This window comes from Periophthalmus magnuspinnatus, chromosome 22, assembly GCF_009829125.3.
Source record: "Periophthalmus magnuspinnatus isolate fPerMag1 chromosome 22, fPerMag1.2.pri, whole genome shotgun sequence".
Classification (NCBI taxonomy): domain Eukaryota; kingdom Metazoa; phylum Chordata; class Actinopteri; order Gobiiformes; family Gobiidae; genus Periophthalmus; species Periophthalmus magnuspinnatus.
The window spans coordinates 27,887,061-27,913,021 of record NC_047147.1 but is presented as its reverse complement, the minus strand read 5'-3'; the positions used below and the strand labels follow the sequence as shown (position 1 = coordinate 27,913,021).

Below are 25,961 nucleotides of genomic sequence, written 5' to 3'. Positions count from 1 at the left end.
CTTGGGCAAGACACTTGACAGGGGAGTGGGTCCTTCATGTAAAACACTTTGATTCAGAGACGAGTAAAACTCTGCTGCTCTAAAGATTTACAGAAAGATTCTGTGAAAGAAAGAGAAAGAAAGAAAGAAAGAAAGAGAGATGAGAGAGGGATAGAAACAGAGAAGAGAGAAAGAGAGAGAGGGAGAGAGAGAGAAAAAGAAGGAGAGAGAGAGATGAGAGAGAGAGCGATAGAAACAGAGGAGAGAGAAAGAACGGGAGAGAGAGAAAAGGGGATAGAAATGGAGGAGAGACAGAGAGAAACATGAGAGAGAAAGAGAGAGACAGGGAGGGAGAGAGAAAGAAGGAGAGAAACAGAGGAGAGAGAGAGGGAGAATGAGGGATAGAGAGAGAGAATGAGAGGGAGAGACATCGGGCTAGAAACAGGAGAGAGAGAGAGAGCGAGAGAGAGAGAGCGAGAGAGAGAGATTCGAGTGAGAGAGAGCGCGCGCAGGGGGCGGAGTCTCGCCTCAAACACCAACCAGGTGCAGGACTCGTTCACAGCTCGTCTCGTTCATCTCCGGCTCCTCATTTTCTCCGCAGTTTCGTCGGGATCAAACCCGCAGCGGGACGACGCACAATGCGCCTTTTTCTTCAGTTTTAGCGCCGCGCGGACGTGGCCCTGTGCGTCTGCGTGGACAATAACACGAGACACACGAGCCACAGCAGCACCACCAGGACCTCCACCACCTCCACACACCACCGGGACCTCCACCTCCGGGACCTCCACCTCCGGGACCTCCACCTCCGGGACCTCCACCTCCGGGACCTCCACCACCGGGACCTCCACCTCCGGGACCTCCACCTCCGGGACCTCCACCACCGGGACCTCCACCTCCGGGACCTCCACCTCCGGGACCTCCACCTCCGGGACCTCCACCTCCGGGACCTCCACCTCCGGGACCACCGGCGGCAGCTCGGACGCCTGCGCCCCGCGGGGAGGAGCTCTTTCCCGGGACACGCGCTCTGGTCCCGCGGCTGCAGATGGCTGGACACGAGTGGGAGGACTGGTTTGAACGAGAGGAGTTAATTGGTCAAATCAGTGACATCCGCGTGCAGAACCTCCAAGGTAAGAAGAGCGCCACCGTCCGGAGGGTTTAGTGCGGTTTGTGCGCGCGTGGGAGCGTGGAGAGCGCGCGTGGGGCTGTGCGTGGGTCTGGGTTTGGCTCGTGTTTAAGTTGAAAATGGAGAGTTAAAGTTTGAAGATGCTGCTGAGTCTCAGGTTGGATCTGTGTCTCTGTCTCTGTGTCTCTGTCTCTCTGTCTGTGTCTCTTTGTCTCTTTGTCTCTGGGACCGTCCTGTGTCTTTATGGGGACAGTGTGGACGGGACAAAGCGCGAGGGGGAAGAACAGCCGCGGGAGACACGAGCTGTGGGATAGTTTTACAGCGTGGATCCTTTTGTGAGACACAGACTCAGAGTTTTACAGATGAGTTTGAACTAAAGGTCACGTGACTGAGACTGAGCTGATGCTTTTATTTTATTTTATTTTACTGTTTAAATCTGTGTTTTTTATATAAATGTGACGTAGAGGCTGTAAAAATCCAGAGAAACATCAACAGAGACAAACATTTTACATCACAGTTTGACACGAGGCTCTGGTCTGTCTCTTCTTCTGTTCCTCTGTTCTTCTTCTCTTCTTCTGTTCCTCTGTTCTTCTTCTCTTCTTCTGTTCCTCTGTTCTTCTTCTCTTCTTCTGTTCTTGTGTTGTGATGTTCTTCTTTTCTTGACTCATTTATCGTTTCTTCACTTTCTCTTTGCACAGATCGTTTCTGTGTTGAGTCTTTCTCTCGTTCTGTGGTTTTTGTTCCGGTTTCGTTCATTTCCAGTCGGTTTAATTGAATCTTTTTTCTGATTCTGTGTAAAATGAGTCAGTTTCACTTTGTCCAAATCCACAAACGAACGACTGAACGACCAAAGATCTAAACATCCAGAGGTTTATTTTCACTTTCTGTGGCCGTTTAAAGTTGCACATTGGAACTTTTATGGAGCAGCCTCCGTCTTGTTTCCATGGAGATTTTGTAGCCTGGAGGTACAACTACTAATAGTACTACAACTGCAACTTCTAGTACTGCTACTACTACAACAATTACTACAACTATTACTATTATTACAACAACTACTACAACTGCAACTATTACTACAACTACAACAATTACTACTACTACAACTGCAACACCTACTGCTACAACCACAGCTACTACTAGTACTACAACTACTGTTTCTGCTGTTGTTTCTTCTGCCCAGAATGTTTCACCGTGTGGCATTAAACTTATATCTCCATGGAGACTCCCTCGAGCCGAGTTACAGGTGAGATCTGTGGAGAGGTGACCCTGTGTACTTTTCTTACACAATAAAAAAACACCAGAGGACACGATTTAACGCTGCTCTGTGGAACATTCCAGGTAAAACGACAACAACAACAACAACAACAACAACATCATCTCAGCGGCTCCAAAGCTGAACGCCCCAAAGAAAAGTTACACAATGGAGCTTTAATTTGTTCTCGCAGCTTCTTTTCATTCACATTTTCTCGTCTCGCTTTGTATCGACAGGTTCAGGCTCTAAAACTGTTGTCACGTCCCACGCTGTTTTTGAAACGAGCAGATTACATCACACGTGTAGGAGCGAGCGGAGGAGCAGAAATAGAAGTTATGAAATCGCCGCTTTGTTTACAAGTTTATCAAGGCTTTTTTTTTTTCCCGTGGATTTTAACGTGTCGCTAAACTGTGTGAGAAAATCCTTCTGCTGTTGGTCTAAAACGCAGCAAACGCCGACAACAATTGGCCCATAAAAGTGGAAGGAATTGATTTAATGACTGCGGCGAAGAGAAAGAAACGCCGTGTTCAGACCCGAGCCACATCAAACACAGAGACGCTCATCGAGAAACGCGTTATGTGACGGACAAACACGTTTTACTCTCAAACCGAAGAATGTTTAGACGTTCAGACGCTTCAGAATCGTTTAAAAACATCACAGAGTCGTCCATGTCTGAGCCGGAGGAAAAGAAAAATGAAAATCTATCACAGGACGTAAAGTTTTATCTGCTCGTCTTCAGTTCTGGTCAGATTCCTGTTGGACACTTTCTTAAATCTGTCTGAAGGAGGCGCTAACGACACAAACTAACACCTGTTTGATTACACTTACGTTTATCGAGCTTCTTCTGCTTCTCCTTATTCTTCTGCTTCTTCTTCTTCTTGTTCTTCTGCTTCTTCTTCTTGTTCTTCTGCTTCTTCTTGTTCTTCTGCTTCTTCTTCTTGTTCTTCTGCTTCTTCTTCTTGTTCTTCTGCTTCTTCTTGTTCTTCTGCTTGTTCTTCTGCTTCTTCTTCTTCTGCTTCTCCTTCTTCTTCTTCTCCTTGTTCTGCTTCTTCTGCTTCTTCTTGTTCTTCTGCTTCTTCTCCTTCTGCTTCTTCTTTTGTTTCTTCTTCTGCTTCTTCTTCTTTTACTTCTTCTTCTCCTTCTGCTTCTTCTTCTTTTACTTCTTCTTCTCCTTCTTCTGCTTCTTGTTGTTGTTGTTGTTCTTCTTCTTCTCCTTCTGCTTCTTCTTCTTCTTGTTCTTCCTCTTCTTCTTCTTCTTCTTCTTCTCCTCCTTCTTCCTCTTCTTCTTCTTCTTCTTCACTAATAATTTAAAGTGATTTACATCCTGTTTTAAATCTCCTCCTGTACAATAAAAACACCTCGTCCGTCGCTGTGCGGTGATTTGACAGGTTTTTATGTCAGATGCCCTTCCTGACACATGGAGCAGACAGTGTGGAGGTTTTTGCTCATTGACACAAAAACAGGCGGTTTATCCTCCTCAGACTCGAGCTCTTTCATGACTTTATTCATTAGTTTTTTGTTTCTTTTATATCTGATGATGAGTAAAAACTAAGAACGATCTTTTATTATGAGAAAAATGTGACGCATGACGACATTTGTTTTACGTTTTAATCTTTTGGTAGAACGTTTGAATAATGATTTACAAAAACTATTAAGATTTAACATTTGTAAAAGTAAAAAACAAAATGAGAAAGAAGAATTGTGTCTCATTTGAAGTTCAGACGTGTGCGTTTAACAAAGTCCATGTTGAATCTAAATATAATGTTTTACTCTTCAGTTTATGTGACGCCAGGATCAGAAAAAAACGTCGTATTGTCGCCGAGAAAACCCAAAATGTGATGTTCTCCTGTGCAGACTCCAGGCCCCAGAGGTTAAACTGGAGAACCTCTAGTTTATGTGCAACTTTTCTGCATAAAAAGTTCCCGTTGGTCCAAAACGTTAATCTGAGCAGTGGAAGAACATTACATCTATTTTATTTATCATATTCATGGGTTTCAACTTATAATATCTCGGTTCACCTTTCATAAACGTTGGATCTCAGTGTGACTCTGAAGTGCTGTACGTTTGCAATTTGTTTTCTCCCCGACAAAACCCACAATGTCGATGAAACGTTCTGCACCGACAAAGACGCCTACGAAGGTTTGAACTTTGTGTTTAAACGAGAGAGAAATGTGAGAAAATGTTAACGCCTGTGTGAGAAAAGTGTATAAAGTGTGTGGTGAGGGGAAGGAAAGAAAAAGAAATAAAGAAAAAAAAATAAAGGAAAAAGAAAATGAAAGAGAAAAAGGAAGAAGGAAAAAGAAGGAGGAAGAGGGAAAAATGTGTGAGAAAAGTGTATAAAGTGTGTGGTGAGGGAAAAGAAAGAAAAAGAAATAAAGGGAAAAAAAGAAAGAGAAAAAGAAAGAAAATGAAAGAAAGAGAAAAAGGAAAAAAAGAAAATGAAAGAAAGAAAAAGAGAGAAAGAAAGAAAAAGGAAGAAGGAAACAGAAGAAGAGGGAAAAATGTGTGAGAAAAGTGTATAAAGTGTGTGGTGAGGGAAAAGAAATAAAGAAAAAGTAAAGAAAATGAAAGAAAAAGAAAATGTAAAAGAGAAAAAGAAAAGAAGGAAGACGAAGGAAGAGTGTGTTTAAAAGTGTATAAAGTGTGTGGTGAGGGGTTTTACAGACAAAAACAGAGAGAATAATGTAAAAAATAAAGCTTTTTAGAACATAACCCCCGTGAGACAAACATTTTGAGACTTTTTCTCATTAAAACACATAATATTCATAACGACGCTGGTATTTTTTCATTATTTTAAAAGCTTTCGTCGTATTAAAAGCTCACGTTTCACATTGTAATAAGAATAAAAGCAAAGTGAGCTCTGAATAATCACATTAAACACGTTAAACTCCGGGTTTCCTCTCGCCGCTGATCACACACCGGTCACTTTGTCCGGCGCCGCTCTGACCCGCTGTACGTCTCCCGTTTACCGCCGCCAGATTCTGAAGATTTAGAGTAACATTTCTCCACAGGCAGCAGAGAGTCTAAAGTGTAACGACACGCAGTAAAAACGTACTTCATCTTCTCAAGTACTTCTGGTATTGCGTTCCCGTTGTGTACTCGCCGGTTCGGGGTGTTTTATTTCAGTTTAATTAAACCGTTCTAAGAGGGACATTGTTTAAAAACGCCCTCGTCGCCGCGTCGTGAAAGTGGACCGCGGCGAAGCGAGCGGTGCGGCGTCGAGTTACGTTTACATAACGACCGTCGCCGTGGAAACTGTATCCAGGAAGTGCACGGGTCGACAAATACGAGGCGGTTTGAAGGAGCTGGGGTGAAAACGGAAGAGTGAAGAGTGAAGAGATTTATGTATTTGACTGTTTGTAGAAGTAGATTTAATTTAAAAGGCGACAGTTTGTTTTTATGTGACAAAAATGGAGAAAAGAAGCATTTTTCATCATATTTTTCATGTTAAAATGTGTTCACTTCACCTGCGTATTTCAGTTTTTGGCTTCTTTTTTGTGTGTATTTCTTCACAAAAATATTTTAACACAAACTTAGACGTTCTCGATTATCCAGAGCGGAAAAGACGAGACTTTTATCCGTTTGGAGCAGGAACACGTCTGTTTTTCTTCCTCGACTCGCACCAGTTGCCGTTGAGTCGAGTTCTAGCGCTTCACTGAGTCTTTGCTGTCGTTCGTAAGTCGTTCTCTCGCTCTTTCTCTTTCTCTCCGTCTCTTTCAAAGGCTCAGCTTGCCTTCGCCTCATTACCCTGCGCCCGGAGCCAAACACGTGTGAAACTGTCAACAAACCTGCACCGCTCCGCCTCTGCATCTCTCTATCCTTTTCTCTCTCCATCTGTCCTTCGTTCTCTCCCTCTCTCCTCCCATCTGATTTTCTCTCTCTCCATCCTTTTTCACCCACTAACACCCCGTCTCTTTCTTTCTCCTCGTCTCTGTCTCACTTTTTAACCCTCTCTCTCCTTTCTCTCTCATCTTTTCTCCTTTATCCCTTTCTCTCGTTCCCCCGGCCTCTCTTTTCCCTCTCACATTCTCTCTCCATACTTCCATATCCTCCCATCCCTCTCTCTTTTCCCCTTTCTCCCTTCCTTTCTCACTCCTGCCCCCATTCTACAGCTCCCTTTGTCCCGACCTGAACACCTCCCTCTCTCTCCCCTCCTTTCTTCCTCATTATCTCTTCTCCCCGTCCTCTTTTCCCTCCCTCCCTCCCTCTCTCTCTTCCCTCCTTTCTTCCTCATTATCTCTTCTCCCCGTCCTCTTTTCTCTCTGTCACTAATGACCGGGTTGTGGGGTCGCTCGGTCGTTGCACCTTGGGCCTCTCGTTCAGTTCATCCCTCGTTTCAATCATGTCTTTCCGTGTCATCCCTCGTTCTTTTCCTCGTCTCTTTCGCAGCTTTAAAACAACGACCAGGACGAGCGCGTTACATAACAGAGTGTGTGCAGGCGCCCGCCGCAGCATCGCCCGCCCCGCACGCCCCGCACGCCGCCGGCACAGCGTCCGACGGGATTGTGCTGCGTGTGGAGGAACGAGACGAGCAAAATGCATCATAACGGCGCAGTCACCGGTTCAGAAAACGACCAGAGGAAAATAGCCTCTGTCAGCGAAAGACACGAGCGAAAGGAACGAGTACGAGAAAAGTACAGCAGCTTCAGCAGCACAAACTGCAGTAGTAGTAGTAGTAGTAATTATAGTAGTTGTATTTGTTGTTGTTGTTGTAGTTGTAGTAATTGCACTTGTAGTAGCTGTTGTAGTAGTTGTAGTAGTAAAAAGTTTCATATTGAGACATTTTTATTGAGTTTTTAGGACAGACACAGTCCAACCTCCACACATCAGAAAATACACAGAAAATACACAGAAAATGTACAGAAAATACACAGAAAATACACAGAAAATACACAGAAAATATAGAGAAAATACACAGAAAATACACAGAAAATGTACAGAAAATGTACAGAAAATACACAGAAAATACACAGAAAATACACAGAAAATATAGAGAAAATACACAGAAAATACACAGAAAATACACAGAAAATGTACAGAAAATATACAGAAAATACACAGAAAATACACAGAAAATACACAGAAAATACACAGAAAATGTACAGAAAATACACAGAAAATACACAGAAAATGTACAGAAAATGTACAGAAAATGTACAGAAAATACACAGAAAATACACAGAAAATATAGAGAAAATACACAGAAAATACACAGAAAATGTACAGAAAATATACAGAAAATACACAGAAAATACACAGAAAATACACAGAAAATACACAGAAAATACACAGAAAATATACAGAAAATAGTCGGGGTAAAAGTCTGACAGTTTATTACAAACAGGGTAATGTAAAAGTTGGTTGACAGAGCAGGTCGTAGGTCGCGGGGTCAGAGGTGGAGGTGTTCGTAGCGCTTGTGGAGAGCTGGTTCGGAGGCGGAGGTGCAGGGTAGATCTGGCAAAAAAACATGAAAACCCAGCTGAGTACTACGACCATAACCACAAAAAGTAGATCTGGTGAAGTTTGTAGAATCCTCAGTCGCTTTGTGCTCCACAGGTGAAGCTGATTGCTGATTGGCTGCAGGTGTGTAGTGGGCGGTGCCAGAGTCTCCGCCCAGCTCCAGGCTCAGACACAGAACTGAGGGGGAAAAACAGCACCGAGACACAGGGACAGAAATACACAATACAACTTGTACTATAGTGATGGTTGTGTTAACGTCACCAGATTTATTCTCGATGTCGACTTCATTTGTTTGTTCGGTTCTGTTTTAGTCTTCGTTTCGGTCTTGTCCAGGTTTAGTTTTAGTTTAATCGTATTTACTCGTATCCTTATAAGACAAACCACTTGTACTTTGGCTCCTCACAGACACTTATAAGAACATTTTATTTTTTAATCAAATGGCAGATTGTGAGGATTTTTATGCCCGTTCAAAGCTGGACGGATTGTTTGGGACTGAGATACAGAGCCAGGACGGTCAGTGCCAAATACATTATGCAAATTACTGCACAGGAAACAAATAACTATCTGTGATGACGCCAAGTGAAAATCTATTTTGTTGTATCTTTGTAAATCGTCTTTGAACACTGCACCGAACGAACTGACCTCAACCAACTCAGTGAAAAAAGCCAATGGAATGTTGTGTGATGCGTCGTCTTTGCTTGATCTGATTCCTCGTTCAAACCTTTAAGTTGTGTCATAATGTTAAAATGTTAAACGCAATAGATTCAGTGCTTGATACCAATTCCGATACCACGATGATGATAAAAAAACACTATTTATTTAGATAATATTCTGTGATTTTCAACATTAAATAGTTTAGTCCAGTAGGTTCATAGTGCTCCATGGGCCTGGTTTAGTCCTGGTTTAGTCCTGGTTTAGTCCTGGTTTAGTCCTGGTTTAGTCCTGGTTTAGTCCAGTTTTAGTCCTGGTTCAGTCTTGGTTAGGTCCTGGTTTAGTCCTGGTTTAGTCCTGGTTTATTCCTGGTTTAGTCCAGTTTTAGTCCAGTTTTAGTCCTGCTTTAGTCCTGGTTTAGCCCTGGTTTAGTCCTGGTTCAGTCCATGTTTAGTCCTGGTTCAGTCCTGGTTTAGTCCTGGTTCAGCCCTGGTTCAGTCCTGGTTTAGTCCTGGTTTAGTCCTGGTTCAGTCCTGGTTTAGTCCTGGTTCAGTCCTGGTTCAGTCCTGGTTTAGTCCTGGTTCAGTCCTGGTTTAGTCCTGGTTCAGTCCTGGTTTAGTCCTGGTTTAGCCCTGGTTCAGTCCATGTTTAGTCCTGGTTCAGTCCATGTTTAGTCCTGGTTCAGTCCTGGTTTAGTCCTGGTTCAGTCCTGGTTTAGTCCTGGTTTAGTCCTGGTTTAGTCCTGGTTTAGTCCTGTTTTAGTCCTGGTTCAGTCCTGGTTTAGTCCTGGTTTAGTCCTGGTTTAGTCCTGCTTTAGTCCTGGTTTAGTCCTGGTTCAGTCCTGCTTTAGTCCTGGTTCAGTCCTGGTTCAGTCCTGCTTTAGTCCTGGTTCAGTCCTGGTTTAGTCCTGGTTTAGTCCTGCTTTAGTCCTGTTTTAGTCCTGGTTCAGTCCTGGTTTAGTCCTGGTTTAGTCCTGGTTTAGTCCTGCTTTAGTCCTGGTTTAGTCCTGGTTCAGTCCTGCTTTAGTCCTGGTTCAGTCCTGGTTCAGTCCTGGTTTAGTCCTGGTTTCTGTGTCTTATACTTGTTGATTCAGTAAAGGTTCATTTCTGTGAATGTGATATTTTCGTGATAGTATTGATTTCTGCTCAAATGAGGATCTAGTTTAGTGTCTGATTTTTAATACTTTTGAAAACTCTATTTCTAAATGATGACGTCAAGTTAATGACATAAACAGCAACATTTTTATATTACATTTTTGTGCAGTATATTCATGAATACCTTGTAGTAATTTCTGTATTTATTTGTATAATTGTGCAGTACAGTAGTATGAACCATCCCTATGTTTGGGTTTGTTTTTACACAAATCCTGTCGCATCTTCAGTTTTATTCCTTTATAAAATGTGTTTTCTGTTTTGTGTTTTTCTCTGTGGCTCTGGGCTCAGTCTCTTTATATAAACATGTGCAGTTCCATCACTGTCCTGTAGAGGGAGCAGTGAGCGCTGCCCTCTGCTCCACTGCCCGACAAACTGCCTCTGTGAACATCATTAAGGCCATAGCCACAGCTGCCCTGAGGCTGACATGTTAGGGCGTGACTGTCGATCCACACGAGCCCGGTCACTCCTGAGTTTCCACCTGCGGCGCCGCTCCTTAAAAGGACACGCCCCCTGCCCCTCGGAGCTGCTGGATTCTGACTGTGAACCTCACGCCACCTGTGACCTGTGACCTGTGACCTGTGACCTGTGACCTGTGACCTGTGTTTGTGAAACTGATGAACTTTGAGTCTTGTAAAATCGATAAACCTGTGGTACGGTCGTCTCTCGATATATCGCGGTTCACCTTTCATGGTTTTGCTGTTTTGCTGATGTTTTTAGTGCAGTTTTCCACGTTTTTTTACAGCGTTTGATCGTGATCCTGATTTGCTGTGATTGTAAAAAGAAGATTCTACATTTTGTCTGTGATTAGTACAAAAACACAATGATGCTGGTGTCCTGAGTTACACAGAATCGTCTCTGTTACAGTTTAAACATCAGCGTCTCACAAAAGCTGCATCAGACTCTGCTTTTTCATGACGACATAAAAACACATTTTCTGCTCAGGGCTCGAGTTTAGTTTTAACCAGCAGAAAAAGTGATGACGAGGCTCATGTTTCACACGTTCACCAGACGATCTGCAGTGCACAGAAAACAGAATGTGAGTAAAGCAGAGTCGATTTACTGCAGCCAAATGGCACTTAAGCCCCGCCCCTTAAGACGCCAACAGTCACCAAACCATAATAGAGTTTGTTTTGCCGGTGTTTTTGTATTTAGATCAAACACAGACCAAAGACGAGTGAATGTCCCAGAGAATTTCAGAGTCAAAATCACATTAACAATGGGCCAAAATTAAAAACTGAGACAAATTCACGGGACAAACTCAATAATTAAAAAATTCCCTGCACCTGATGTGTGACGTTTAACCTTTTCAGACGGAAACAAACTTTAAATTTAAACACAAAATCTGGAACAACCCAAACCTGATATTACAAACATGAGAAATTAAATTAGAAATAAAAGACACATCAGTTGTGTTTGTTTCTTTTTAAAATAAATAAAATATGTTTCTCTCTGTAGTAATTAATTTGGCTGAGGTGACTAATAGCTCAGTTGCTAATAAGTCGCACTAGCAAAGCATTCTGGGATTTGTAGTATCAGTTTATTTTCATGTTTTTCACAATAAAAAATAAATAGAAACATATATTATAATAATACAGATATAGAAACAAAAGAGAAAAGAGAAAAAAAAACATATACACATAGAAAATACACACATATTTACACATACACACATATACATACGAGTACATGCATCTACACATATAGATAATGTGTATTTGTGCATTTATGTGTAAGGAAAAACAAAACAAAAACAAGAACCAAAGCATTGTGGGATCTGTAGTATCAGTGGTGCACACGCTGTTCACCGGGGACCAGCTCTAATGCACGTTTAATCTGAACTCATGGGCCAAATATAACTACACCGCGGGCCAGATTTGACCCCTGGGCCTGAGTTTGACAGACGCAGAACAGAGACGCGTAAAGACGAGGACTGAGCGAGTGCGACGTCACCACAGCGTCAGCTCCAGTCACATGACGCATCGAGACCAGAGCAGTTAAAGAGAAAATGTGGAACTGCAAAAACCTGTGCAGCTCTTGTTTTTTTGTTTTTATTTAATTATATTGTAAATTTAGAGTAGTTTTTGTGGTTATATCTGCTTTATATCGCACTTTGAAACGTGTTATCATGACAGTCCTATTTGTAGTCCTGTAGAACTTTAGCCGTCAAGATCGCCAACCCGAACGACGACGGTGGCGCCCACGGCAACTTCCGGAAAACTGTAGGATTTCCCCCTTCTGAGCGCGTGCAGACGGACGCGCGGCACAAACGGACATGTGGCCTGAGTGGATTTAAATGGTAAAGAAGGTCACTAAAAGAATGCATTGATTTTCCAGCGTTTGGGAAAATAATCGATCGTTCTTTTAGCCGTGACGCACAGTTCAGGACGTGTTTGCCGAGCTCTAAACGCCCGGATTAGCGCGTTTCGTACGTAACAAGACTTCACCGAGACAGGAGATTACGAGGCTTTACGGACGCTTCAGTCGTTTCAGAGTTACTCGTTTCTAATTGGAATAATTGAAATTACACTTGTGGTTTTATTCCGTTTAACCTTGTAGCTGTGGCTCTGCTCTTCTGTCCACTCAAGCTGCACTTTTAGCAGTAAATAGATTTAAATCACGGTCATAAAATGAAATAAATCAAACTGTCAAAGGCTGGTGCGTGAAAAGGAACTTGCAGTGTGTTGTAGATAACATATACTTGAATTTTTAAAGCAACTGTCGTGCGGCTGACTTTCCCCGGGGGTGTGATGCTAATCGAAGGCACTGCTCTGTCTGCTACTCACCCTGTTACTCAAATTAGACTTTAATCTGAGGTTTGTTTTCGCACAATCTGACCAGAAAGCGCTGACTTAGCCGGAACTGCAACAGACGATCTGATTTGTGCTGTGAAACAAGTCGCTCTCAAATAACATTACCGTCAAAAGCTAGCTCTCCGCTAAACAGGACCGTGAGCGCTCGTTTTGATCGCGGGCTTCTGAAAAATGTGTTGTTTAAACCATTTGTCTGTGTAATCCCACCGCAAAACACGAAATTAAATCAGTTTGTCTGCTCGTCCAAGCCGTTTTTTCTTCAGTTCGGGTCAGATTAAAGCTGGACACGGCCTTATATCTGTTTGATTTAAGGAGTTGAACAGCAGACTGTGGTCCTGAGCTGCTCTCTCGACAGTGTTTGTACTTTTTCTTCTGTTTTCTACTGTTTAGTTTCTCCAGTTTAGTGCTTTTAAACCCATTTAGCATGTTTGGACAGTGTTTTCTAAAGCGTGCGGTGTGTCGTCATGTTTTTGCTGAACACTGACGACGCTAAATTGCAGATAAACCTGTAGAACTTCCTCCGCAAACGTCACCGCAAAGTAATAATCCGACCGCACATCGCCCACCCGCGCTCGTCCAGGTCAGAGCGGTTCATTTGAGACGCGCTCGGCTCTGTCTGCGTTGAACTGTCTGTTTTCTGTCTCCTGTTCCTCGCCGCTCCCTCGCCTCCTCCTCCTCGGCTGCAGGTGTTCGTCGTCGTCGTCGTATGAGGCTCTATCTTGAGCCCGCACGCCCACGTTCGCCATTTGAATATCCACTTTGACTCCTGCTTTGACTGACGGAGGTGGCGCTGAAACGGGGGCTGTGTTCCTGGAAATGCTCAGATTTCCCAGGTGGCTTTGCGGTTGCTGTTTGTTAAATGAGACCAAAGGGAAAATGACTCATGTTGCATAAAGTTGATGAGGCAGAGACGACGTTTTATTATTGTCTTATGTTTAATCAGGAGCTCAAGATGATACTGATGGTGTTTTATAAGGACAGAGGCAGACGAGCTGTTTGAAATAAGTCTCAATTCTGGATAAAATAGTTTTAAATTGTGTGTTTTTTTATGCCTATTTCATGAATCCTACACGTTCAGGTAACATACTTTATACTTTATACTTTATTCTTGCATATTCACATGTGGATTTTTATCTTTCCACCTCTTTTATTATTCAGTTCATTTTATTGATTTTTTTAAAGACTTTTGAACATATATAAACATTACACAAAAACACAACAGGACAGCAGCACTTTCAAATGGAGAAAAAAAAAGAGGAAGATATATACATACAAATATACATAAATATGCATAAATAATTAGGTTGGAACTGGACTTAACAGTCAGATTTGATGAAAAACCAAAGATTATACGTCAATATCAAGGTCACGTACAAAAAACTGAATATATTGGTTGCATAATTACATAAATGAGTAGAATATAATAAATAAATAAAAAATAAAATAAATAAAATAAAAATAACACATAAAAAATTTAATAATAATAAATACATAAAAATATATAATAAATTAATTAAATAAATAAATAATGGGAAATTTAAGACAAAATTAGAAGGTGAAATAAGATCAGATAGAAAAGACTGAATATATTGGCTGCATAATTACATAAATAAGTAGAATATAATAAATTAAAAATAAAATAAAAAAATTAAATAAAAATAATAAATACAAATTAAATAAAAAAAATAATAACAGTAATAATAAATATATAAAATATATAATAAATTAATTAATTAAATAAATAATGGGAAATATAAGGCAAAATTAGACGGTGAAATAAGTGGGCTGTGCTTAGTTTGGATTTAAAATAAAGGAGAAGCTGCTGCCAGGTCTGATTTTGTTAGTTTTGAATTGATCCATTCACAGAATATCGTCAGTGTTCAAGTTTTAAATTGGACATGGCGTCTTCCACCCAACGCTAAAAACACGGTAGCGCTGTTTTCTTCCAGCTGAACAGTAAACAGCGTCTGGCTCGCGACGTAATGAAGGCTACGGCTAATTCTTTTTACTTATAAAAGAAATAGTTTTAAATATTTTCTCCCAGAAGGTGTGACTCAGGTCGACTGGGGTTTCATCCTGACTTTTATCTCGTGTAAACTGTCAGATTTGAACATTTCTCCAGACGCCTGGTCCAGATTAAATGTTCTGTTCACACTGTATTGTTTGGGTGGATTTCTGCAGAAACATAACTTCATGGTTCAGTTCTGACCCTCACTTCCTTTCCTTTATTACTGTAAATGTTCTATAACCTGTAGACGGGTTTATAAAGGCCGTTTCCTGTCCTAAAAATACACCAGCGCTGTGTTTAAAATGTCACATTGAAACATAAACCTGTGTGGAGCGATGTAAGCCTGGATTAGCTCTGCCTTTGTCTCAGCTTTGCTCTGAAAATCTGTTTTTTATTAGAACGGAGCTGCAGAAAATGAAACATTCACGTTTAGTCCAGTTAAACCTCGATGCAACAAGTTATTTAAAAGACAAAATAAAGCTCATAGTGCGTTTATTGTGTTAAATAGAAACAGTGACCTATAAATGGTGCATTTTTATACAGCGCTTTGATGAAATGATGAAAAATTAGGACTGTTACCATGGCGATTCACAATTTAAAACCAAGAAAAGACGATTAAAAATGATGATGTTTCTTGAATGATGAAAAATCCTCAAAATATCACAAATAACAGAAAGTTGAACAAACAGGAACTTTAAAAAAAACATAGATTTTTGCTGCTCTCATATGATGCACGACATACTATACATCTGTAAGACCTGTTAAAGGTACACTGAGGAACTTTTCTGGTGGAGGTTTTGCTTGAAATACTCCACACTATGGCTTTAAATGTATCTGTCTCCAGGTGTTTTCATTTAGCAGTGAAAGGGTTAACCTGCAGTGACGCTAAAGCCCCGCCCCCTCCACGCACAAGCTATTAAGACTGACCCCGCCCTCCGGGGGCAGCGATGAGCAGGAAAACACACACCTACAGAAGAGGAGGAGAGGAGAGAGGAGAGGAGAGGAGGAGGAAAAACACACACCTACAGAAGAGGAGGAGAGGAGAGAGAGGAGGGAGGAGAGGAGGAGGAAAAACACACACCTACAGAAGAGGAGGAGAGGAGAGAGGAGAGGAGAGGAGAGGAGGAGGAAAAACACACACCTACAGAAGAGGAGGAGAGGAGAGAGAGGAGAGAGAGGAGAGGAGGAGAGGAGGAGGAAAAACACACATCTACAGAAGAGGAGGAGAGGAGAGAGAGGAGAGGAGGAGAGGAGGAGGAAAAACACACATCTACAGAAGAGGAGGAGAGGAGAGAGAGGAGAGGAGGAGAGGAGGAGGAAAAACACACACCTACAGAAGAGGAGGAGGAGAGGAGAGGAGGGAGGAGAGGAGGAGGAAAAACACACACCTACAGAAGAGGAGGAGGAGAGGAGAGGAGGGAGGAGAGGAGGAGGAAAAACACACACCTACAGAAGAGGAGGAAAGGAGAGGAGGAGAGGAGAGAGAGGAGAGGAGGAAAAACACACATCTACAGAAGAGGAGGAGAGGAGAGAGAGGAGGAGAGGAGAGAGAGGAGGAGAGGAGAGGAGGAAAAACACACACCTACAGAAGAGAAGAGGGAGGAGAGGAGGGAGGAGGAAAAACACACACCTACAGAAGAGGAGGAGAGAAGAGAGAGGGGGAGAGGAGAGAGAGGAGAGGAGAGAGAGGAGAGGAGGAAAAAGACACATCTACAGAAGAGAAGAGAGAGGAGGAGAGGAGAGGAGGAGAGGGAGGAGAGGAGGAAAAATACACATCTACAGAAGAGAAGAGAAGAGAGAGGAGGGAGGAGAGGAGGAAAAACACACATCTACAGAATCACTGTCCCTTTTACCTGTGGCTTCGTCCTTGACGTCCAAACGGCTCTTTAAGAACAGACTGTTCTCGTCGTCTTTAAATGTTTTAAATCTGTGTCGACTCGTTAAACTGAGGAGTTTCCTGATGTTTGTCGTTATCAGTTTCTTAAAAGTTCAGCCTAATTCACCCGAGAGCGAAGTGTCGCTGTCATGTTCTCAGAGTCTGATTTGTCTGTTATTAATGTTCAGATCTTGATTTACAGACACAATAGTGAAATAAAAACCCCAGGATCATGTAGAGGGTTAATACGAACATTTAAGACCAGAATGAGTCTGAAGCAGCAGAGACAGAGAGAGGAGACAGATTATCAATAGAAAGTGAATTGGAGCCAGAGTCGTTGGAGCAGGAAGTGCGTCCATGATCACTTCCTGTTTAGAACGTAGCGGCTAGCAGGTTAGCATGTGTATTTATATTTCCAGTTTATGGTCATAGCCTCATTTGCAGAAAACACTTCCATTTCTGCTCAGATAAAGACTGAAACTTCAAACTTGTAATTAAGATTTAAAACTTTTCAAAGTATTATTCATATTCTACAATGACAGAGATAAATGTAATTATTTCACTGCACGATGGATGGTACGATATTAGATTTTTTGATAATTTATTTGTAAATCAAGATTGCTTTGCCTGTAACATCCCACAGTTTGGCTTTATCTAAATCCAGGCCAAGTTACAGGTCAGATCTATGGACAGGCTTACTCACAGTAACATTTCAAGTCTAAATTTTTGTTGTATACACACCTGCTTTAAAACAATGTGTCATACTGTGGAACATTCTCAGCAAAGCATCTCCATGGAGACGAGTTCAGTGCATTTTAGGGATGAGACGATATTAAAATTTAGTTGTGTCAGTGGCATAAATTAGTTTGAATATTGTCGTTTATCGTCTGTATTTTCTTCAAAATTATATCGAGTTTCACATTTTCTGTCGTGACCCCGTCGTGACCCCGTCGTGACCCCGCGCTGAACCGTTATACCTGGAAATCCCTCTGTATGAAAAACCCACTTTTTTCCTCGTGTCTAATCTGTTTCGACTGTTTTTACGTGTCAGTTTTATTCGTCTGCCTCTTTATCGGACCCTGGAGTTCCGTGGAGCGGGAGAATCCTCTGTTTGTGCCGGAATGTGGGATCCTGAGCGACTCTAAAGCCTTTTGTTCATTTCACCAAATCCACAGGAGCCGTTCAAAGCCGGTCCCGAGGGTCCGACGGCGGGATATGAACCGGCGCTCGCTCCTCTGGATTCATGAGAGCGCGGCGTGTTTATACCACCTGGGTGAAAAGGCACAAATGTTATTGATCTGGTTATGTAATCCACTGAGGCTATGAGACGCCGTCAGGAATCAGAACGAAACGGAGAGAAAATGGTTTACAAAGCGCCGTCGAGAGCAGAGACGTTTCCTTTTATCAGAACGAGCTCCAAGTCATGAATTAATCAGTCATTTTAGTCGCTGACAAGACGAGGGTTATTTCTATTGAGCCTTTGAAGGTTTTTTTTATTTTTTTATCATGAATTTTAAGGGAACAGTTAATTCTTTGCAGTGACTTCAGGCTGGGGGTGAGCTAAATGTGTCTCTATGGTGGAATGTTCGGCAGTTGCCATGGAGACGCAGCGCACACATTAGCAAACGCTGTCAAAGACGTTATGAGATTTTCGGAAAACGATTAGATTTTCAACAAAAACGGTGAGTGTGGCTGAAGCAGGATGTGCGTCAGAGCGAACGGGCACTTTATTAAAATGTTTGACTCATAATAAATACAGTGAGTCATGGAAAAAAAATAACAAATAAAAAATCAGAAAAAATAAAATAAACAACCTGTTAAAGTAAAAAAATAAAAAGAATTGTGTAGTATTTTATTAAAATTTTTAAAAATGTAAATACTTCAGTTTGTGGGGTTTTTTAATGTTTATTATGCCTCAAAATTAGCATTAGCGTTAGCATTGAAACACAAACATGTCTCTTCCTAAACGCAGAAGTGTCTCCGGTGAAGTTCTCATTTTATTTGTGTCATGTTTAACATCATCAGCCCCCTGTCCGACTGTCTGACCCCTGACCTCTGACCTCTGACCCCTAACCCACCTGCAGCTCTCTGTCCACTGCCTGATCTTTAAACATTTATTCAATTTATCGTGACTCTACAAAAACCTCACGGAGATAAAACTGGACAGGAAGTAGTGACTCTAACAGAGAGGTAGAGGGCGCTATTAACAGCTCTTCAGACAGAGCAGTGTCTCCGGTTAGCGTCACACGACCAGGGAATGTTGATGAGTGATGACCGCAGCCGCAAAGTGTCAATTAGGGCCTGAACAATTTATTGATTTATTGATTTGCTGCTTGAATTAAATCAATTTTGGAATCTCTTGACATTTTAACTGGCCCCATTCAGCCACAAACACATTTTTAACATGTTTTTATTAACGCCCAGAGCCTTTGTTTGAATCTGTACATGTATATTTTAATTTTGAAGGGTCACATATAAAGATTTGATTGGTCATTTGGTCATTGAGACGTATTAGTTGTTGTATGCAGAGGTTTTTTTTTGTTTTTTAAATTGGGTAAATAATTATTCCTGTTTGAGTTACATACAGAGATGAGCGTACTTAGGGTGACAAAAAGAGTAGTTTTCATATTTGTTCACTTGGAGCTTGGGCTGTTAAGAGAATTTTAATGGAGTCAAGGTTTAGTCGCGTTTAATTGTCAGCATTTTTACAGTTTTTACAGTTTTTACAGTTTTTACAGGTCTACAGCCAATCACCTGTCAGTAAAATCTCATAGTGTGGAGCAGAATTGAGGTTTGGTGAAAGAAAATGTTCCTTTTTTTTGCGTAATGACACAGATTAAACCCCTGCGTTGCTTAAATTCATAAACATACAGAACACATTATTTGTTTTCCCATGTCGCCCTGCAGCGTACGCCTTGTATCCGTTCTCTTTTCTCGTGCACGCTCCTGTAGAACCAAACCCACTCTCTGTTTCACGCCTCACGTATCAGCTTCTGCGCAACTTTCAATTTCCTCTGTTATTAAGTGTCATGGGAAACTCCTTCGCTGTTATTGTTACTGATACTGAACACCGACCCGAGCGCCTCAGGACGGTTAGAAAACACATCCTTCTGTCATATTTTATTACCGAGTTCCCCGTCCTCAAATCACTGATGTGTTTTCATAGAAGAGATGTTTTTTTTTTCATGGCCGATGCCGAAAACTGATTGTTTAGAATAAAGAGCAACAGATGACTGATATTTTTGGACCAATTTTGATTATTTTCCGGACTGTAAGTGTCACTGTTTTCATAGCCACATTGCATTATGGGTATTGCAGTGTTAAGTGGCTGTGCTGTCATGCGGTCATGGATTAAAAAAATAATAATAAAAAAAATCAGAAAAATTAAAATAAACAATCTGTTAAAATAAAAATATAAAAATAATTGTGTAGTATTTTAATAAAAATTTTAAAATGTAGAATACTTCAGTTTGTGGTGTTGTTTTAATTGGCCCTCGCCACTCACGAAGTGATGGCGAGGGGCATTGTTCTTCCTGGGTTTCTTCTTCTTATTATTATTGGCGAGGGGCATTGTTCTTCCTGGGTTTCTTCTTCTTATTGGCCCTCGCCACTCACGAAGTGATGGCGAGGGGCATTGTTCTTCCTGGGTTTCTTCTTCTTATTAGGCCCGAGCCTGGGACTCCGTCCCGGCGAGGGACTCATTAAAACCGCGTCCGAAACCCAGAAAATGGCAAAAATCAAGTAGTAAACACGCCCCGACATGGCAGTGAGTGGTGTCAAAAATTAGAACTCGACGAGCTCTAATTGTCACAAAAGACCCCGAGAAAAAATAACGAAAGACGACTCGGTAGCGCCACCTCAAACTTTGATTTTCATGGGGCCTATGGGAGCCCGACTCGGAAAAAAGTCGACGTAAAAATCCGAAACTCACATCAAAAAATAGTACATGTCGGGACATGACAAAAATGATATTATGGCCCCGCCCTAAAATGTACAGGACGTCGGCCATATTGGATCAAACCCGGGAACGACAAAAGTGCACACCCTCGCATTCAGGACATTTTCTCGCACAGTTTTCATCACACACACTTCAAATTTGGTCAAATCCCACTAAACCCATGTGTGATTAAAGATTATCAGTTACATTTTGATTATGACTTTGGGTGTGGTCAGGGTGAATTTTCAACAAAATCTCAATTTTTGGAATATTTCAAAAAAATATTTCTCTTTCACACATTTTTTGTTGGGAAAACGCTAATACAGCGTTTATGCACATTTGTGAGCTGAACGCAATGATATGCAAATCAAGGCACTTTCTCACAAAATGGCTCTCTAGCGCCCTCTTCAAATTTCATTTTCAAATATTCGTAGAAGACAAACGCTTTGATGTGGACGTGTGAAAAAAATCACAGGGGCCTTATTTGTGATGGGGCATAATGTGAGAAAGTCACATGACTGTAGCTGTTATGGTTTAGGAGAAAAATAATGGGTGGAAAAAAAATTTCCATTATTAGGCCCGAGCCTGGGACTCCGTCCCGGCGAGGGACTCATTAAAACCGCGTCCGGAGCGTGGAAAATGGCAAAAATCAAGTAGTAAACACGCCCCGACATGGCAGTGAGTGGTGTCAAAAATTAGAACTCGACGAGCTCTAATTGTCACAAAAGACCCCGAGAAAAAATAACGAAAGACGACTCGGTAGCGCCACCTCAAACTTTGATTTTCATGGGGCCTATGGGAGCCCGACTCGAAAAAAAGTCAACGTAAAAATCCGAAACTCACATCAAAAAATAGAACATGTCGGGACATGACAAAAATTATATTATGGCCCCGCCCTAAAATTTACAGGACGTCGGCCATATTGGATCAAACCCGGGAACGACAAAAGTGCACACCCTCGCATTCAGGACATTTTCTCGCACAGTTTTAATCACAAACACTTCGAATTTGGCCAAATCCCACTAAACCCATGTGGGATTAAAGATTATCAATTACATTTTGATTTTGACTTTGGGTGTGGTCAGGGTGAATTTTCAACAAAATCGCAAATTTTGGAATATTTCAAAAAAATATTTCTCTTTCACACATTTTTTGTTGGGAAAACGCTAATACAGCGTTTATGCACATTTGTGAGCTGAACGCAATGATATGCAAATCAAGGCACTCTCTCACAAAATGGATCTCTAGCGCCCTCTTCAAATTTCATTTTCAAAAATTCGTAGAAGACAAACGCTTTGATGTGGACGTGTGAAAAAAAATCACAGGGGCCTTATTTGTGATGGGGCACAATGTGAGAAAGTCACATGACTGTAGCTGTTATGGTTTAGGAGAAAAATAATGGGTGGAAAATGCGTTTCCATTATTATTATTATTATTATTATACTTACCGCTTTGAAGTCATTTTTGACCCCCTGAACGTTAACGAAAAGTCAATTTTATTGCACCCAAAATTCAAGATTGGTGAAAAATTAATTATTTTGATGTTCAAAAAAATTAATGTATCAAAATGACTCAATAGCGCCACCTCAAAATTTGAAATACATTGCGGCAATGAGAGACCTTTTTCATCGTAGACAAATGAAATTTGGTACAAACATAGAACATGTCAAGCCAAGTAAAAAATTATATTATGACCCCACCCTAAACCCTACAGGAAGTCGGCCATTGTGGGCGGAACCTCATTTTTTCAAAATTTTACCTCTCACATTTGGATTTTTTGCGCCTTGGATTTTCATTCAACAAACTTGCAAATTGGTCAAAATGAACTAGACCCATGTGGGATTATAGACTACTCTTCCTAGTTTTTTTAAGTTATAAAATGCGGGTGTGGCCAGCCTGCAAAGAAAAAAGCAATATTTTGAACTATTAAATTGCGCGTAACTCACACATGAAGTGTCCTATTTCCCGGCATTAATATACATTTTTTTCTAAATGTGGATCTGAACACATACATATACAATTTGCGTAGGTCAGACAATGTATTGCTCCACAGCGCCCCCTTAAACTTTTGAATTGGACCAAAAAAATTACTTTGACATAAACATTTGAAATTTGGCACAGACATTTGGCTTGGCAAACTGAGCAAAAAAGACAATGAGAACATACCTCTGTTTGCAACTATGTTACCGTGGTAACATAATAAATGTGTCATTGAAATGAATGGGGTTCAGAGTACTGGACTTTGTTGTAGACTAAATAGATGCTCTACACTCATCAAACTATAGCCTAAAATTCAAGATTGGCAAAACAAGTTGTATTTTCATGTGGAAAAAAATTAACGTATCAAAATGACTCCATTGCGCCACCTCAAAATTTGAAATACATTACGGCAATGAGAGACCTTTTTCATCGTTGACAAATTAAATTTGGTACAACCATAGAACATGCCAAGACAAGTAAAAAATTATATTATGACCCCACCCTAAACCCTACAGGAAGTCGGCCATTGTGGGCGGAACCCCATTTTTCCAAAATGTTACCTCTCACATTTGGATTTTGTGCGCCTTGGATTTTCATTCAAGAAACTTGCAAATTGGTCAAAATGAACTAGACACATGTGGGATTATAGGGAACTGTCTTGGATTTTTCTACATCATAAAATGTGGGTGTGGCCACCAATCAAAGAAAAAAGCAATATTTTGACATGTTAAAGTGAGCAAAACTCACAGATGCAGTATCCTATTTCCCGGCATTAATATACATTTTGTTCAAAATCTTGGTCTGAGTGAATAGATATGCAATTTACACATATCAAATATTACATTGCTCCACAGCGCCCCCTTGAAAATTTTAAATGGCATGTAAAAAAAAATACTTTGTTACAAACATTTGAAATTTGGCATGAACATCCCTATTCCTATACTGAACAAAAAAGTCAACAACACCATACCTCTATTTTGAAAGGTGTTGCCATGGCAACGTCTGACATTTCTCATTGAAATACATCGGCTGTGGTTAACTGGGATGAAAAATAATTACTTTGTCATAGACCATTGAAATTTGGTACACATATTCCGCTCATCATACTGAACAAAAAAGCCAATGAAGACATACCTCTATTTCCAACCGTGCGGGCGTGACAATATCATAAATGCTCTCATTGGAATGAATGGAGTAGTATTACTTAGTCGCTGATTTTGGGGGGAGGGGCGATGTAAGCGGGAACAAAAGGCAGGATCTTCACTGTGGCATGTACCCCGCGGTCGCAAGGGATGGCGAGGGCCTTTATCACTGCTTGCAGTTTTAATTATTATTATTATTATTATTATTATTATACTTACCGCTTTGAAGTCATTTTTGACCCCCTGAACGTTAACGAAAACTCAAATTTATTGGACCCAAAATTCAAGTTTGGTGAAAAATTTATTATTTTGATGTTCAAAAAAATTATTCTTTCAAAATGACTCATTAGCGCCACCTCAAAAATCAAAATGCATTACGTCAATGAGAGACCTTTTTCATCGTAGACAAATGAAATTTGGTACAAACATAGAACATGTCAAGACAAGTAAAAAATTATATTATGACCCCACCCTAAACCCTACAGGAAGTCGGCCATTGTGGGCGGAACCCCATTTTTTCAAAATTTTACCTCTCACATTTGGATTTTTTGCGCCTTGGATTTTCATTCAAGAAACATGCAAATTGGTCAAAATGAACTAGACCCATGTGGGATTATAGGGAGCTGTCTTTGATTTTTCTACATCATAAAATGTGGGTGTGGCCAGCCTGCAAAAAAAAAATCAATAATTTGAAGTGTTAAAATGTGCATCACTCACACATGCAGTGTCCTATTTCCCGGCATTAATATACATTTTGTTTAAAATCTTGCTCTACACAAAATGATATACAATTTACATATGTCAGATTTTTTTCTGCTCCACAGCGCCCCCTTGAACTTTTGAATTGGACCAAAAAAATTACTTTGACGTAAACATCTGAAATTTGGCATGGACATTTGGCTTGGCAAACTGAACAAAAAAGCCAATGACAACATACCTCTGTCTGCAACTATGTCACCGTGGTAACATAATAAATGTGTCATTGAAATGAATGGGGTTCAGAGTACTAGACTTTGTTGTGGACTAAATAGATGCTCTACACTCATCAAACTATGGCCTAAAATTCAAGATTGGCATAACAAGTTGTATTTTCATGTGGAAAAAAATTAACGTATCAAAATGACTCAATAGCGCCACCTCAAAATTTGAAATACATTATGGCAATGAGAGACCTTTTTCATCGTAGACAAATGAAATTTGGTACAAACATAGAACATTTCAAGACAAGTAAAAAATTATATTATGACCCCACCCTAAACCCTACAGGAAGTCTGCCATTGTGGGCGGAACCCCATTTTTCCAAAATTTTACCTCTCACATTTGGATTTTTTGCGCCTTGGATTTTTATTCAAGAAACTTGCAAATTGGTCAAAATGAACTAGACCCATGTGGGATTATATGGAACTGTCCTGGATTTTTCTACATCATAAAATGTGGGTGTGGCCACCAATCAAAGAAAAAAGCAATATTTTGACGTGTTAAAGTGTGCATAACTCACACATGCAGTGTCCTATTTCCCGGCATTAATATACATTTTGTTCAAAATCTTGATCTGAGTGAATACATATGCAATTTACACATATCAAAGACTACATTGCTCCACAGCGCCCCCTTGAAAATTTTAAATGGCATGTAAAAACATTACTTTGTCACAAACATTTGAAATTTGGCATGAACATCCCTATTCCTATACTGAACCAAAAAGTCAGTGACACGATACCTCTATTTTCAAAGGTGTTGCCATGGCAACGTCTGACATTTCTCATTGAAATACATGGGTTTTGGATAACTGGGATGAAAAATTATTACTTTGTCATAGACCATGGAAATTTGGTACACATATTCCTCTCATCATACTGAACAAAAAAGCCAAAGAAGATATACCTCTATTTCTAACCGTACAGTCGTGACAATGTCATAAATGCTCTCATTGGAATGAATGGAGTAGTATTACTCAGTTGCTGATTTTGGGGGGAGGAGCGATGTAAGCGGGAACGAAAGGCAGGATCTCCGCGGTGGCGTGTACCCCGCGGTCGCAAGGGGTGGCGAGGGCCTTTATCACTGCTTGCAGTTTTAATTATTATTATTATTATTTTTTTTCTCCCCCTGGGATCGCAATTTTCACCCCCTGAACGTCGACGAAAAGTCTCACATGGGGGTATCAAATCGACCGGCTTCGCAAAAAATTCAAGAAAATATGCATCACGAAAATGACCCACGCACACTGGCTCGACAGCGCCACCTAGAAAATTCTAAATTTTAAAATGAATTGGGAGCCGACATGCATTTTTCACCCTAGCTTGACGAAATTCACACCAGTGATAGAGCTCATGGAGACAAGCAAAAAAGCCAATCATAGTGCGGCCCTAGGACGGACAGGAAGTCGGCTATATTGAATCGAAAATTCGCCAAATTTTTCGTTGTGTATTTTCAAAACGCTACTAGTCTCAGGTTTTTGGTCCAAATGAGCTCAGATTTCACATGCCACATCCAGACACATGGGTTTTCAAAAGTTATCCACGTTTTCTCCAAATTCCACACGGTTCGCCCGTACGCCGCCACCGAAATATGCCTTCGTTTCCTGTTTTT

The 25,961-nt window shown here is 40.9% G+C and overlaps 1 protein-coding gene across 1 annotated transcript in view; it reads left to right on the top strand.

Moving 5' to 3' along the window:
• The first annotated feature begins 546 nt into the window (after window positions 1–546).
• The window catches only part of clmna (calmin a), a 92,052-nt gene continuing 66,637 nt past the window's right edge, over window positions 547–25,961 (top strand). Inside the window, exon 1 of the mRNA XM_033988424.2 lies at window positions 547–1,106. Coding sequence (XP_033844315.1) covers window positions 1,022–1,106 — 85 coding nt within the window. The 5' untranslated portion in view covers window positions 547–1,021. The remainder of the gene's footprint in view (window positions 1,107–25,961) is intronic.